The sequence below is a fragment of the Thamnophis elegans genome, chromosome 10, assembly GCF_009769535.1.
Source record: "Thamnophis elegans isolate rThaEle1 chromosome 10, rThaEle1.pri, whole genome shotgun sequence".
NCBI lineage: Eukaryota > Metazoa > Chordata > Lepidosauria > Squamata > Colubridae > Thamnophis > Thamnophis elegans.
In genome coordinates, this window is record NC_045550.1 from 7,245,210 (window position 1) to 7,262,090 (window position 16,881).

The window sequence follows — 16,881 nt, forward strand, 5'->3', positions numbered from 1 at the left end:
GACCGGATGGGAGTGGCCTGCCGCCCATGTGACCGGATATGAAGATGCCGACGACACTTGTCAGAACCACCTTAAATTACCTCACGCACAGCACTGGCATGCATAAGAATGTGATGTCAACTTGTTTTTTAAAAGGCATCTTTGGTTTGCATTAAAACAACTTCAACACACGCAATGTTCTGATTGCACCACAAACGCAGCAGTCATCCTTACCTTTCACAGAGGCACTGAGTTTGATAAATATGAGCATGACAGTATAGAATAATCATATCCAAGGACCAGTGGTGGGTTTCAAAAAAGTTTGGAATCTCTTCTGTAGGTGTGGCCTGCTTTCCGGGTCCACTGGTGGAACCTCTTCTAACCGGTTCGGTAGATTTGACGAACCGGTTCTACCGAATAGGTGCGAACTGGTAGGAACCCACCTCTGATCTCTCACCACCAGCCACACACACACACACACACACACACACACACACACACACACACACACACGAGGCTAGAATGCGCTATAGCTTTACTTGAGCTTATTTTTTATCTCTGAACTTGTTCCTTTTCAAAAGGCATCTATTCAGATTTCTAAAGAGAATTTTCCCTTCTCTTCAGGCAGGTATTAATGAGAATGATTTTTATGACGGGGCTTGGTGTGCAGGACGGAACGATCCCCATCAATGGATTGAAGTAGATGCTCGCAGGCTAACAAAGTTCACAGGAGTTATTACGCAGGGAAGAAATTCTCTTTGGCTGTAAGTAAATATATCACATAATATATTGTATGCATGCATGCATTTTCTAAGCAAAACCCAGATTTTTTTAAGCAAATGTTTTATAATAAAAATACTGTAAAACTACAATACTTTAAAAACATAGTCAAGTATGGAGTTAGCCACATTGGCCCATGTAGTAGATACTGTTGAAAAGCAGTTTCATTAGGACTAATTCTTCTTGCCCAGTTATTTCAATAGGGTTCTACTTTGCTAAATTAAATCTTTTTTTCAATTTCAATTTTAATGGATTTGTATGTCTCCCAATCCCGAAGGACTCCGGGCGGCTTACATAATAACAGTTTAAAAAATGTTAAAAGAATTTAAAATACAAGACAAAGTGAATTAAAAAAGACACAACATGCACTCGATCTTAATGGGGCTGAAGCTCGAACAAAGATCAGCAACCCCAGGCCTGCCGGAACAGCCAGGTCTTAACAGACTTTCGGAAGGCTGAGAGAGTGGGGAGGGTCCAGATCTCAGGGGGTAGATCGTTCCATAGGGCCGGGCCAACTACAGAGAAGGCTCTCCCCCGAGGAGCCGCCAGATGACATTGTGTAGTCGACGGCACCCAGAGAAGGCCCGCCCTGTGAAATCTTATTGGGCACTGGGAGCTATGTTGCAGGAGGTGGTCATGGAGATATCCAGGTCCTAGGCCATGTAGGGCTTTAAAGGTGATAACCAGCACCTTGAAGCGTGTTCGGAGACCAATAGGGAGCCAGTGCAGCTCGCGGAGGATAGGTGTAACATGGGTGTATCTAGGTACACCCAGTATCGCTCGCGCGGCTGCATTCTGGACCAATTGTAGTCTCCAAACACAAATCTTCGTCTTTTTTTCATCAATTTTCTCCACAGTCATGGTTAGCCATTTGGGTGAACCCTTACAACATTCCGAATAAAAGTTCTTGATAATTTTCTGCAGAAACTTTTGTATTTCAGAACAATGTATCCCTACACATTGATAATGTTGATTTGAGTACAAGGGAATCTAAACGTTAGTTATCAGCGGAGGGAAGGGGGAATAGCCTAACTCTGTTGTGAAACACATCTAATGTATCTTTATTTCAAATATTGCTGTACCATTTTGTACCATTCTTTTCATAGCATGGGTTTGGGTAATGTGTCCTTGAGGATAAGGTGGCTATTTATTTGTTGTTAATATAAAACAGGGCTTCATTTTTTAAGAATATTCTCCAGTTTGATGCTGGGGCTACTTAATTTCAAATTCAATATTAGCGTCAGAGTTTCACAAATGCTTATGTACTGAGATTAGATATATTATAAAGCAGCCTACTTGGGCATCGTGAATATAATTCTATTGGTAATTTATCCCTTTCTATAAACAAATTCAATTCAATTCAATTCATTAGATTTATAGGCCGCCCAATCCCGGAGGACTCCGGGCGGCTTACAAAGAACAAGAAAAGAAAACCAAAGTAAAAATAAGAAACAATTTAAAATTTCCCCAACACGAATACATGCTGATCAGGGCTGGACCCTACATAATAAGGTCAACAGCCCCAGGCCTGCCGAACAGCCAGGTTTTAACAGCTTTTCTGAAGGCCATGAGGGTGGGTGAGGTCCAGACCTCTGGGAGTAGCTGATTCCACAGGGTCGGAGCAGCCACAGAGAAGGCTCTCCTCCGAGGCCCCGCCAGCCGACACTGTCCGGCTGACTGCGTCCTAAGGAGGCCCACCCTGTGGGATCTTATCTGCCGTTGGGAAACATTGAGTATTCTGATACAAGAAAACATTGTTTCTTGTCTTGCCTTTTGGTCAAACTACTTTCCAAAGCACCAAAAGACAAGACAAGAAAAATTTAATGGAAACTAATCAGGGACAGAAACAACCGACAATTAAGAAGAAAATTACTAATGGTTAGCGCAATTAACCGATAGAAAAGCTTGGGTGCTCTATCACTGGAGGCTTTCAAAAAGAGACTCGATAACCATTTGTTTGAAATGGCATTGGGTCTTCTGCTTGAGCAGGAGGTTGGACTAGAAGATCTCCAAGGTCCCGTCCAACTCTTATTATTTTATTTTATTGCATTTCACTAGGAAAAGTATTCCAATGCATCAAGCTTTGTGTTAGGTATTAAATCTTTCCAAGCCAGTGTTTTATATATTGTGCAATGATCCTAGTAAATGTCAATATGATTTATTCAGCGTGCACTATGTCTCAACAGCAACACATATATCTTAATGGCAGATATACAATGTCAGTTAAAATTCATCCACTGTTTAATTGTCAGTTGTCGTAGTCTCCTTTTGATAACAGTGAAGCTCCATTCAAACGCTTTTATGTCTGATAAAATGATGCCTCACATGGCTTTCTCAAGTTCGATCACTGAAAATACAAGGTAGACTTTTCAGCACGAAGAAAAGCAGCGACAGAAAACTCCCAGCATTTAAAAATGTTAGGCTGTTGCGTGTTTATTAAAAGTACACAATTCCTGGCAGGAAAGGTTTGACAGCCAAATAGACACTAGATTTTAATGTTTGGGGTGCAATGAAGCAGTTCCGTTCAAAAGAACAAAAAAAACAGAACAGTGTGATAAAAGTAGCAATGGGTAGAACTGCATGTAGCTTCAGATTTAGCAGCATGATAGACATGGTCCATGTCTAATTTATTTATTTATTATTTATTTATTAATAAAATTTATAGGCGGCTCCGGGCGGCTTACAAAAAGAAGAGGAAAGAAAATAATAAAAAAATAAGAAAGACAGATTTAAAATCACAAACACATGCATTCGTTCTGATCGGGGCTGGACCTCAACAGTGAGGTCAACAGCCCCAGGCCTGCCGGAATAGCCAGGTTTTAACAGCTTTCCTGAAGGCCATGAGAGTGGGTAAGGTCCGGATCTCGGGGGGTAGCTCAGGGTCGGAGCAGCCACAGAGAAGGCTCTCCTCCAGGGAGCCGCCAGCCGACATTGTCTGGCTGACAGCATCTGAAGGAGGGCCACCCTGTGGGATCTCACCGGCCGCTGAGAGATATGTGGCAGTAGGCGGTCTCGCAGGTACGCTGGCCCTAAGCCATGTAGGGCTTTAAAGGTAATGACCAACACCTTGAATTGCGTCCGGGGATCAATAGGTAGCCAGTGCAGCTTGTGGAGAATAGGTGTAAAGTGGGTGTACCTCGGTACACCCAATATCGCTCGCGCAGCTGCATTCTGGACTAGCTGCAGTCTCCGAACACTTTTCAAGGGTAGCCCCATGTAGAGCGCAAGCGATATTGGGTGAGAAAAAAAGCACTGAGAATAATGCAAAGGTGTTTTATTCTTCGCTACTTTGGCAGACCCATAAAAGGCCAAAAATACAAAGCAGCATTTTTAACACTATCTTGTGAATATGGAGACAACATAAATATAGAACTAAATTAATATCATCATCATATCATTGAAGCAATCTGAAAATATGGAATAGCCTTCCCCCTTCTGCCTCTTAAACTTTAAGGTTTAGAGAGGACTCTTAGAGAAGGGCAGGGCAATTGGTGAGCCAGCCAATGAGTGAGCGGGGTGGGGACGGGTGGAGAGAGGGAGCTGGAACCGGTTCTAAACAGCATGGTGGATTTGGGGAACCTCTTCTATAGAAGAGGTTAGAACTGGCAGGAACCCACCGCTGATCCACATGTAAATCCCATGACCATGGGGATGCTGCGATGGTCAGAAGTGTGAAAAATGGCGGTAAAATCCACTTTTTTCAGTGCCATTGTAACTTCAAACCTTCACTAACTGAACTGTTGTAAGCCAAGGACAACTTGAACCAGTGGTGGGTTTCAAAAATTGTTTGAACCTACTCTGTGGGTGTGGCCTCCTTTGGGAGAGTGGCTTGCTGCCCATGTGACCGGATGGGAGTGGCTTGCCACCCATGTGACCGGATATGAAGATGCCGACGACACTTGTCAGAACCACCTTAAATTACCTCACACACAGCACTGGCATGCATAAGAATAGGATGTAAACTTGTTTTTTAAAAGGCATCTTTGGTTTGCGTTAAAACAACTTCACACAATGTTCTGATTGCACCACAAATGCAGGAGTCATCCTTACCTTTCACAGAGGCACTGAGTTTTATAAATATGAGCGTATGATAGTGTAGAATAATCATATCCAAGGACCAGTGGTGGGTTTCAAAAATGTTTGGAACCTCTTCTGTAGGTGTGGCCTGCTTTCCGGGTCCACTGGTGGAACCTCTTCTAACCAGTTCGGTAGATTTGACGAAACGGTTCTACCGAATAGGTGCGAACTGGTAGGAACCGACCTCTGACTTGAACTTCAGTCAAGAAGGACTGTGCTTTAGATGTTGGTCTAGGATGGGGGAGTAACTTTGTAACTTTAATAAAATTTGTATGCCACCCACTCCCTTGGGACTCTGGGCGGCTCACAACAAAGCGAAGACATAAAAGAGTAAAAGTACATTTGTTTAAAATGAAATCACCATTCAGTCACATGGGGCTGGATTATTACCCAACAGCCCCAGGCCTGCCGGAACAGCCAGGTCTTAGTCGCTTTACGGAAGGCTGGGAGAGTGGTAAGGGTCCGGATCTCCGCGGGTAGCTCGTTCCATAAGGCCGGCGCAGCTACAGAGAAGGCCCTCCCTCGGGGGGTTGCCAGCCGGCATTGCCCGGTCGACGGCACCCGGAGGAGGCCCAACCTGCGTGATCTTATTGGTCGTTGGGAGGTAAATGGCAGGAGGCGGTCTCTCAGGTAACCAGGTCCAGTACCATGTAGGGCTTTAGAGAGGGAAACTGAGATTCAAATCCATTTTCAGAGATGGGAGGTCACTGGGGGACGTTGGGTCTGTCAGCACTCCTCCATTGAGTAATTAGGAAAGAAAACCACGAGACTCCATTGATAGAATCAAATGTACTTTTACTAATTATAAATGATTAGAAGAGTAGCAAAGCGAAAACTGATTATTTAGGCGCGAAAGCAAATGATATATAGAATAACCCATTCCCCTCCCCTTGGCATCCCAGTTACAGTCCAATCATAATTCTCCCAAGTGTCAGGTGTGAAATAACTTCGAAAGGCATCACCCAGATGGAATGTCGGTGCCGTTGGCCTTGGCGGGAAACCTCCTCCGCATGCGCAGTAAGACAGGCAGCAGAAACTCCAGAATCTTCCTCCAGCACAATTAGTATTCCACTCCCAAATACCATGCCCCCCCTCCCTGTTTCAATGGCAGCCGAAGCAGCAGCAAACCAGAGGCTGGCATCATCCTTCCTACTATGCTTCCTTGTGGACTGTATTATAATGGTGGCAGGGACGTGCAGTCACTAGAGGCAAGGGAGGCGGGGCCTCACCAGTCTCCTCAGGGAAACGAAAAGATTTTAAATAATTTTCTTAAAATAATTAAAGCCAGGGTAGTTGCTACCAGATTTCAAGTCACAGTGGCTTGGTGTCTGCTCTCAGTATTAACTAGGAGGAGGCCAGAGAACTAGGAGCCTCTTTTGCATAACGAATTTTTCGCCTTTTAAGAGTTAAGCAAGGGTTAACAAGCAAAGAATTCCTTATGCAAATGAGGCACGTATTCTCTCACCTCCTGTAAAGGGCATTTTTAGAGGCTTTTTGGAGTTCTCTGGGTGCAACTAGCTCAGTCTGACTCCGAGCTCTGGATTTTCAAGAGGGGAGGGCAGGGCAGGGAGAAGCAGAGTTGAAATTGTCTCTGAAACAGCTGGAAAAGGTGTGTGTGTGGGGAGGGGGAGGAATTCAAAAAGTTTGATTGGAAGGCAGCAGGAGAAGGGGGGGTATGGCAGAGGAGCTGCTTTCAAGCCTTTGGAAAATATATCCAATCCAACTTCTGTGTTTGTGTTTGTGTTTGAGTGAATGAGAGAGGGATCAAAGTTCTCTGTGTGCGTGTGTCTGTTTGAGCGAGGGGGGAGAGAGGGAGAGAGGGGGGAAGGAGGGGGAGGGAGAAGAAAAAGAATGGGAAAACTTATTTTAAAAGGGGGGAAATGCTGTCACTTTAAATTGGAACTGAGCATGCCTGGCTGTGGAATTCTGGGAGTTGAAGTCCACAAGTCTAAAAAGTGCCTCACCAGGGCTAAAGCTGACTGCACGTCACTGAATGGTGGAAAAACCTCATTCAACTGATCATGTTAACACTATCCCTCTTTCTTCACTAGACGGCGCTGGATTTAGGCATATCTGAGAGAAGTGAAGAGTTTTGTTTTTTTTGGAGTCAGTTCTGCTTTTAAAGGAAACAATAAGATTTTCGTGTCCCTTTTAGGCTTTTTAGTCTTTCTTTAACAGGCTGCAAATGTTCGAGACTTGCAATAGAGCCCTGAAATAAACTCCCATGCTGGGCTACATATGGTGATTTTCTCATAAAAAGGTCAAGTGTTTGAACACCATTTAAAAAAATAACGCGATTGCCACGATGACAAATTTCACAGGCACACGTTTATTTAAATGCTGGCATTCTTTTTCCTTGTCATCTGCCTAAGCAGAGTAGACAACTCCCAAATTAAACTGTTAGAAAAGTCTAAAATGAGTCTCGGGATGATTAGATTCAATGGTTTCTTTGCTAAAAGCTCGAGAAAACTTGTCACTAAGGGGAGAACTTGTTTTTTTTTATTATTATTATTTCTGGCCATGTTTGTTATGGGTAATCTGGTTGCAAAATTGGATTGTTACGACAATTAAAAATAATGCCATATGCAGGGGTCACATTTTTCATATCTTTCCCAATGAATAATAATACCCCATTCTACAATTTCAGTTTTAAAAGGCCTAAAACCTGTCAGACAAATTGACCTGCAATTTTGTGACGTATTCTGGAAATGGAGACACATTCTTAGCTATTTTAAGGATGGGAGTTAGACTTGCAAACTCACCTAGGCTGAAGAGCTATTTTTATCTCTGGAAATTCCAGTAGGACACTCAGAATTTTCAAACACACAGGTTCAAAACGTTCAAAAGCTAGTTTGAACGGAGGTGGAAAGGAGAAATGGGATCATAATGTATTTTCAGGCACAGGTAGTCCTTGACTTATGACCAGAAACCCAGATTTCTGTGCTAAGCAAGACAGTTGCTAAGTGAATTTTGCCCCGTTTAATAACCTTTCTTGTGAATCACTGCAGCTGCTATGTTCGTATTTATTTATTTATTTATCTATCTATCTATCTATCTATCTATCTATCTATCTATCTATCTATCTATCTATCTATCTATCTATTTATTTATTAGACTTATATACCGCTTCATAGGGCTTTCAGCCCTCTCTAAGCGGTTAACAATTTTTTTTAGCAAATTGAGTCAGCAACTTGCCCCCACAGTCCAGGTCCTCATTTCACCCACCTCGGAAGGATGGAAGGCTGAGTCGACCTTGAGCCGGTGAGATTTGAACTGCTGAACTGCAGATCACAGTCAGCTGAAGTGGCCTGCAGTACTGCACCCTAACCACTGCGCCACCTCGGCTCTTACACAGTTGTTAAGTGAATCTGGCTTCCTAGATTGACTTTGCTTGCCAAAATTCTGAAAAGGTGATCACAGGACACTTAGATCCTGAAATTGTCAAAAATATGAATCAGTTACCAAGAATCTGAATTTTGATCACATGACCATGAGGATGCTGCCATGGTCATAAGTGTGAAAAATGACCACAAGTCACTTTTTTCAGTGCCATTGTAATTTTGAACGGTCATTAAATGCATTGTTGTAAGTTGAGGAGAACAGTTACAAATATGTTATAAATATGAGCATGATAGTGTAGAATAATCATATCCAAGGACCAGTGGTGGGTTTCAAAAATTTTTGACTCACCATCTTTTCCTGCCTTCTGCAGCACACATATTTACATTTGACAGGGACATCTAAAGGGCTATATAATGGCCCAGGGGCTCTAAAATGCCTAGGTCTGATATAGAATAAAATAGAATAACAGAATTGAAAGGACCTTGGAGGTCTTCTAGTCCAACCCCCTGCCTAGGCAGGAAACCCTGCACCATTTCAGACAAATGGCTATCCAACATCTCCTTAACAACTTCCATGTGTTGGGGCATTCACAACTTCTGGAGGCAAGCTGTTCCACTGATTAATTGTTCTAACTGTCAGGAAATTCCTCCTTAGTTTAAGTTGCTTCTTTCTTTGATTAGTTTCCACCCATTGCTTCTTGTCCTACCCTCAGGTGCCTTGTAGAATAGTTTGACTCCCTCTTCTTTGTGGCAACCCCTGAGATATTGGAACACTGCTAATCATGTCTCCCCTAGTCCTTCTTTCTATTAAACTAGACATACCCAGTTCCTGCAACTGTTCTTTAAATGTTTTAGCCTCCAGTCCCCTAATCATCTGTGTAGCTCTTTACGTTGCATTTTTTCTAGAGTTTCCATATCTTTTTTATCTTGTGGCAACCAAAACTGAATGCAATATTCCAAGTGTGGTCTTACTACTATTGACCGAGGTACCACCTATAGTCTACCTGTGCATTTGATTTTTCTTGCCTAAATGTAGAACCTAATTTTTTTCATCATTGAATAGAGGATTTTTACACTATTTAGCAAGATTTATTTAGCCAAGATAGTGCAGCACTATTTTTAAATATTTTATTGATGCTAGAGTCCTTATTTTTATTTTCCCCCAGTACTTGTATACTTCTATATACCCCTATAATTATATGTCTCAAGGAGATTTACAACCCAAGTGATAAAACAATAATTCAATAATTCAAATCTAAACAGACTGCAGGAAAGGAAGCTCCCTTGTTTTTGCCCAAAACATATTCGAGATCAGGCCTTAAGTTAGAATTGATTACCTTTGGAGATCAGGATTTGACCGGACCATTTTTAGACCTTAGTATAATATATCATTGTACAAATACAGTTTAAGTGACAAGTGGAGAAGGAAACATTTTGATGAGTATACATTATGTTTCCTACAAAAAGATACTACATACCCCAAAACATAAATATATCATCATCATTTTAACCATTGTCTATCCTCTTCCAACCAATACCGTTCTGAGCTTTCTTTTGCCAATTGGGCCCACAAAACTTGCTACTGCAATGCACTCTACATGGGGCAGCCCTTGAAGAGTATTCGGAGACTTCAACTCGTCCAGAACGCAGCTGCGCGAGCGATTGTGGGTGCACCTCGGTACACCCAAGTTACACCTATCCTCCGCGAGCTGCACTGGTTACCGATCAGTCTCCAGATACGCTTCAAGGTGCTAGTCGTAACTTATAAAACCCTTCATGGTATTGGATCTGGGTACTTGAGAGACCGCCTGCTGCCAATTACCTCCCACAGACCCATTAGATCTCATAGGGTTGGCCTCCTCCGGGTTCCATCTAGCCAATGCCATCTGGCTACTACCCGGGGGAAGGCCTTCTCTGTGGCAGCTCCGGCCCTCTGGAATGAACTCCCCGCAGGGATTCGGACCCTCACCTCTCTCCAGGCCTTCCGAAAAGCCCTCAAAATTTGGCTTTGCCGGCAGGCCTTGGGGTGATGAGTTCCCTCCCCTCTCGACTTGTATGGTTGTGTGACTCTTGTTTATTTTAATTATCTGTAGTTCGTTTTATGTTCCCCTTTTTCCCCTTTTGAATTGTTTGCCGCCCTGAGTCCTTCCGGAGAAGGGCGGCATACAAATAATAAAATTCTAATTCTAATTCTAATTCTGATGTTGTCAATCCATCTTGCTTTAAGTCTCTTTCGTGGATGCTTTTTATCGAGTGATATCCCTTCTCTAACTGCCTTGGTCCACATAAATGTATATGCCATTCAATAATCCCATAATTCTTACTTCCATATAGCAAAACTAACTAACAAAGAAAAAATAGTAACACTTTTGAAAGTAAACATTATTTAAATCATGACACTTTATCAAACTGTATTTGAAATTACCTCATGAATGTACATAATTTAAACATGTTTTCCTTTTAGATCCAGCTTTTCTAAGAAATTATTGAAGCTGGGATGAAGAAAATGATAGTTATGACAGTACTGCTTTTTGCAAATTTGGACTGCATGTTCAGCACTTAAAAATAATTCATCGATAATGAATTCATTATTCATCGATAATGAATTCATTACTTTTATGCATATAATGTTTTTCTTTCTTTCTGTATTTCTGCATATTCATAAATGGAAGAAATATATCTAGTATTGCATCTGAGAGAGTAGTTTTGAAGAAATGTGGGATTATTTCCAAATATATTGTTTATTATTTAAATACCAGGTTTTTCCAACTTTTTGAACTTAGTGAATTTTCTTTTTAAATATGCTTAAATATAACACACTGAATTCACAAAGAACCTGATCACAACTCTAGAGGATAGGAGAGATGCATCCTTTTTTAGTGATATTCCACATTTTAAAACATACAAAAGGAAGGATATGCAGGTAGCCTTTGATTTACAATTGCAACATGCTGACAAGCAAAGACAATGGGGAAACCAGATTCACTAAATGGGGTTTTTCTTTACAGCTAAAAGTTGAGATGTGGAACATTGAATTTTATATTCTATATGTTAATTCATGGTTTTTTTAGAGCTGCATTATAACTTTTAGGTGACAATTGATTGGAGAAAATGTTATGTATTGATTTGTCTGTAGTTAAGAGATGAGTTATGCAATGAAAAGTTTAAAATTTGTGAATTAAAAAAATGTGAATACAATGTTTACTAGTTACAATGAAGATAGGAAGTTGTTTTCTTCGGGTGAAGAAAGCAACTTCCTTCTTCTTTTTTCTTTAGTTTGAGTTATTTTTTTTACTTTTAATTAAAACTTTTAACAAAATTATTACCAAAAAGTTTTATCTTTGTAATATTAGGTATGAACAATAATTTTCAATCTTGTGAAAAGGGAGGAATGACTCTTCACTGACTTTCTTTGAAAATTTAAAATTGCTAGTGGCTTTATTAATTTAAAATTAAAGACCTGATATGCTAATCTTTTTTTCCCTTGAAATAATAATTTCATGCTGTCTTTTCTTTGGAAATTTTGCACAAACAGGGGATGAATAAAAGGTATAAGGATATTGACTATTGCAATTAGAATATTGCATGATAATGATTAAAAGTCTATATGAAAAGCATTCCAGTTTTAAATAGAAATTCACTAATCTGTTTTCCCCCCTTCCAAATCTATTAATAATACTAGAATAATATTTGTCCTATTGTCCTATTATTTTATTAAATGTTGATGAAAAGAGGGAAAAACCAAGTTATTATAATAGTAGAGAGGAAATAACCTTATAGAAATAATCAGGTGAATCTTAGTCATTTTCTAGAATGAGAATTTGAAATGTGGAGATGGAATAATATGTACTTTTGAATCAGTAGCAAATGTTCTTAAAATCTTAAAAACATTGCTTACAATAACATAATGTGAGTAGTTCCAAAAAAAGCCAACTCTAGTTCCAATGAATTGAAAATATATATTGGTACATTTATCCACAGAATACCTGCCTGTCCAGTTAGTATTCCATTTTTGCTTGATATTGAAATGAACACGGTGTTATAAAAATCACTATGATTTAAGAAAGTGACTGAGCTGCTGAATTACAGGAGGGAAATAAAATTGACCTTTATAACTGTATTGTGCTTGAGTGAGGTTATTAAAGATGATTCATGCCGGGAAATAAATAACTCTACAATCTTGGATTATCAATACGTACTTCTTTTCTGCTTATAAAGTAACACTTTATTAATGAAGTGGGAAGAATGATCAATATTACTTTCTGTGGTCCAAGTTTAATAATTTGTTTTAAAATTAGCCTTAATTTACTTACCTGAGATCCCACGATCATAATTAATACAATAAGTTTTTTTTTAATGTTTAATGCATTTCATTTATTATATGCAAAGAATAACATAATGCAAAAAAGAGATGGCATATCTGCATTTGAAATTTATACATTTGATAAATATTGTTGTTAGTAACCTCTCCCCAGTTAAAGTATGCATTCTCAATGTCAGATAAAAATAATTTCCATATGAATGAAAAATAAATAACATTTTTCTACAAATAGGACTTAAATTGATTTCCCTGGAACCTGACCTTTATAGCTGGAGTATGTACACAACAACTTTATAGCTGGAGCATGAAACAAACGTGAAATAAATCTACAGATTGTACTTATTTCTATTTCCTCAATGGCTAATGACAAGACTCAGAAGACAATTTAAATCAAGGAAATGGTGTGTGATTCTCAAAGACGTTTGTGAAATTTCTTCTACAGAGAAGGTTACCTGGTACCTTTCATGCAAAAAAAATATAAAAAATCAGAATACTTTTTTATCACCCCTTTTGAAACATGTTTTAAATACAAGGATACCTTGGTACTCAATTGCTTTGAAACTCATCACATTACATACTTGATGCAAAAATTTGGTCCTGGTACTCATTGTTTGTTTGGTACTTTATGCACAAGGTAGAACATTGGTGTTGGCTATCTTGTGCCACACTACCAGGGGTGGGTTTTGGCAGACAGTACTGCCGGTTCGCTCACGCGCATGCTGCACACACATTTGCAGTGCAATTAAAATTGTTCTGCACATGCACAGAACTGAAAAACAAGATGGCGCTGCCTGTGGAGCCACCCAGAGAACCGATTTGGGGGTGTGGCAGGCCTGGGTTGCTGCTGGTTCCAGTGACCCAGGCCACCAAACTGCTACCGGTCTGAACTAATATGAACCAACCACTACACACTACATATCAGTGACGTGCAGTCAGCTTTATGGCTGGTGAGGCACTTTTTAGACTTGTGGACTTCAACTCCCAGAATTCCACAGCCAGGCATGCTCAGTTCCAATTTAAAGCGACAGCATTTTTCCCCCTTGCAAAATAAGTTTTCCCATTTTTTTCTTCTCCCTCCCCCTCCTTCCTCCCTCTCTCCCTCCCTCCCTCCCCCCTCTCTCAAACAGACACATGCACACAGAGAAATTGGATCCCTCTCTCACTCACACATTCACTCTCAAACAAACACAAACACAGAAGTTGGATTGGATATATTTTCCAAAGGCTTGAAAGCAGCTCCTCTGCCACATCCCCCCTTCCCCTGCTGCCTTCCAATCAAACTTTTTGAATTCCTCCCCCTCCCCACACACGCACCTTTTCCAGCTGTTTCAGAGACGATTTCAACTCTGCTTCTGCCTGCCCTGCCCTCATGAAAGGCCAGAGCTTGGAGTCAGACTGAGCTAGTTGCTCCCAGAGAACTCTAAAACCCTGTAAAAATGCCCTCTACAGGAGACGAGAGAACACGTGCCTCCTTTGTATACGAAACTTTTTGCTTGTTAACCCTTGCTTAACTCTTAAAAGGCGAAAAATTGCTTATGCACAGGAGACCCCTATTTCTCTGGCCTCCTCCTATAGTTAACACTAAGCCTGTTCCAAGTCACTGTGAATCTGGTAGCAACTACCTTGGCTTTAATTATTTTTAAAGAATTCTTTAAAATTCTTTCCTTTTCCTCATGACTGGTGAGGCCACGCCTCCCCTGCCTCTAGTGACTGCTACATATGCCTTTTTGGCAAAAATTTGTTAGGTACTCATCATTTTTGGCATTCATTGTATCTCCCGTGACCAATTAGTGATAAGTACATAGGTAACACTGTACTTATTAGAATCTGGGTATTATGTATTCCATTCATGTTGTATGTTGTTAATTTTGTAGTTCTATTTTTTTCTTTTCAAAGAACTAGCAGATGATATAGCAAATGCTGCCAACCGATATATAAATAGAAGCATCCTTAAGGAAGCAAGCAATTAAATAACTATTATTGTACCATCAAACTGAAAATAACGCACTGCAAAATAAGGTGGACTTTGATATTCTTTAGAAAGCAGATAAAATGCATTAATAATAATTTAAGAAAAGCATCCTCTGTTTTTTTTCTAGGAGTGACTGGGTAACATCTTACCGAGTTATGGTGAGCAATGACAGTCATGAATGGATCACTGTCAAAAATGGTTCGGGAGACATGGTTAGTGTCCCAAGAAATATCTTAACTGTTTATTCCCATTCAGTTGTCATATCCCTATCAATAAGATGGCTTAATTTCATTTCATTTTCAGTTTATTAAGTTTGTATGCTAACCTATTCCCGAGAGACTCAGGGCAGCTAACAATAAAAAGGGAGGAGATACAAAAAATAAAATAAAAAACAACAATTTAAAATTCTACAACAGCCGTAACCTCGAATGGGGCTGGATAGTTCAACAGCCCAAGGCCTGCCAGAACAGCCAAGTCTTAACTGCTTTGCGGAAGGCTAGAGGGTAGTAAGGGTCCGGATCTCCACGGGGAGATCGTTCCAGTGGGCCAGAGCAGCCACAGAGAAGGCCCTCCCCTGAGGAGTTGCCAGCCGACATTGGCCGGCAGATGGAATTCGGAGGAGGCCTAGTCTGTGGGATCTAATAGGTCTTTGGGAGGTGACTGGCAGGAGGCGGTCTCTCAAGTATCCAGGTCCGATAACACCATTCATCTCACCAAATTTTAGACAACCATCAAAAGCTAGCCAGATGAAATGATCAAAAAGCATATAATTAACCAGATCTTGCTGAAATTAAGAAGTTGTTTGAAAGCGGATGCTGAATTTTGAAATTCGCTGTTGAAGATCATTGCATACACCTTTCACATAGATCAGGTCAAGTAGCTAAAGCAGCTCACAAAATCTTTTGAATCTCAAAAATCTCAATTTCAAAAATACAAGTACATTTGTTAGGAAAAAAATATCTCAAGTGAAGGTTACACTACTCAAAGATTTCTGGGTTAGACATTAAGTCTTGTGCCTGACACAGAAGCCCAGTCCAAGTAATAACATTTTATGAATAAGATGTGTATTTTCTCAGTTCCCTTGTAAGTTTTATTATGGCTAATGCAATACCTCCAGACTTTTCAAAGCCAGTACCAATGTTACAGTTTGCACTATTTGAAGAGCCGAGGTGGTGCAGTGGTTAGGGTGTAGTACTGCAGGCCACTTCAGCTGACTGTTATCTGCAGTTCAGCGGTTCACATCTCACTGGCTCAGGGTTGACTCAGCCTTCCATCCTTCCGAGGTGGGTAAAATGAGGACCCAGACTGTGGTGGCGATATGCTGACTCTGTAAACCGCTTAGAGAGGGCTGAAAGCCCTATGAAGCGGTATATAAGTCTAACTGCTATTGCTATTGCTATTTGCAAGTGGTGAATTTATGTTCTGACCATGGTGCATTTTTTTAGATACTTCTATATTAGGACCTTCTCTATTAGCCATATATTCAAGACAGGAAAGCAAAGGAACATTCTAGAAAATGGAGTAACAGGATAGATGTTTAGACTTCCATTATTCATACTGTATTGTTCATGATGAGTTCACTGCACTATTTGAAATAAGAATAATCATGGTCAATCTATATATTCAATTATATTTTCCCCAAAGGGAGGCAACTCATCCATTGTTCACTGTAACAGAACAAATATTTGTGCCATGAAGTTATCAAAGGGTAGAATATAAATGCATGCCTATTATAATAATAGGCACACTAATAGAACTAATAGAGCATCTTAGAGAAAATGCAATTATTTCAATTAAGTAGAAGGACCAGTATTATGTAGAGTCAATTACCTGCAATTGATTTGGATATTTTTCTTCTTCTACTGACTTATTTTTATGTTAATTTCCCCATAGATGAAATGAAAATAGCAGTCTTGGAAGAGATCTAAAGAACGCTGTGCACCCTATAGTTTCAAACTTCATACAGCCTCTCCCAAAGCGTCCTAATGTCACAGAATTAAGAAGGCTGTGGAGTCTTTTAAATTTATAACTTTAGATACAATTTGTTTTTTGCTCTAGCTCTGACTCTTATCTATCCCAGCTTGACCTACTTTTTGAGATCAAGAATCTGTACCTTTTCCAACTAACACATTTTATTAAAACTCATAAGCTTCTGTGAGCCTTTCCTTGCCAGATAGCTTAAATGGGTTCAGCATCAGTTCCCTTCTATATCCTTCGCAACTTAATATTTATTTAATACTCATATTTCATATATAATTACAAGCATGTTGCCATCTTTTTTTCCCCAAACTGGAAAAATAGTCTTGTGCAAAGCACGAGGCATTAAATCGATGTTTATATTCATGAAGTAGATTTATATCAATAAAAGCATCCTCTGAAATATCTAAAATTTATGTGAATTGTTTTCTTGG

General features: G+C 40.0%; 1 protein-coding gene across 1 annotated transcript in view; it reads left to right on the forward strand.

The window, feature by feature from the left end:
• CPXM2 (carboxypeptidase X, M14 family member 2) overlaps nucleotides 1-16,881 on the forward strand; it is a 143,223-nt gene that overhangs the window by 57,354 nt on the left and 68,988 nt on the right. Inside the window, exons 4-5 of the mRNA XM_032225989.1 lie at nucleotides 604-743; nucleotides 14,598-14,682. Of these exons, the coding sequence (XP_032081880.1) occupies nucleotides 604-743; nucleotides 14,598-14,682 (225 nt within the window). The remainder of the gene's footprint in view (nucleotides 1-603; nucleotides 744-14,597; nucleotides 14,683-16,881) is intronic.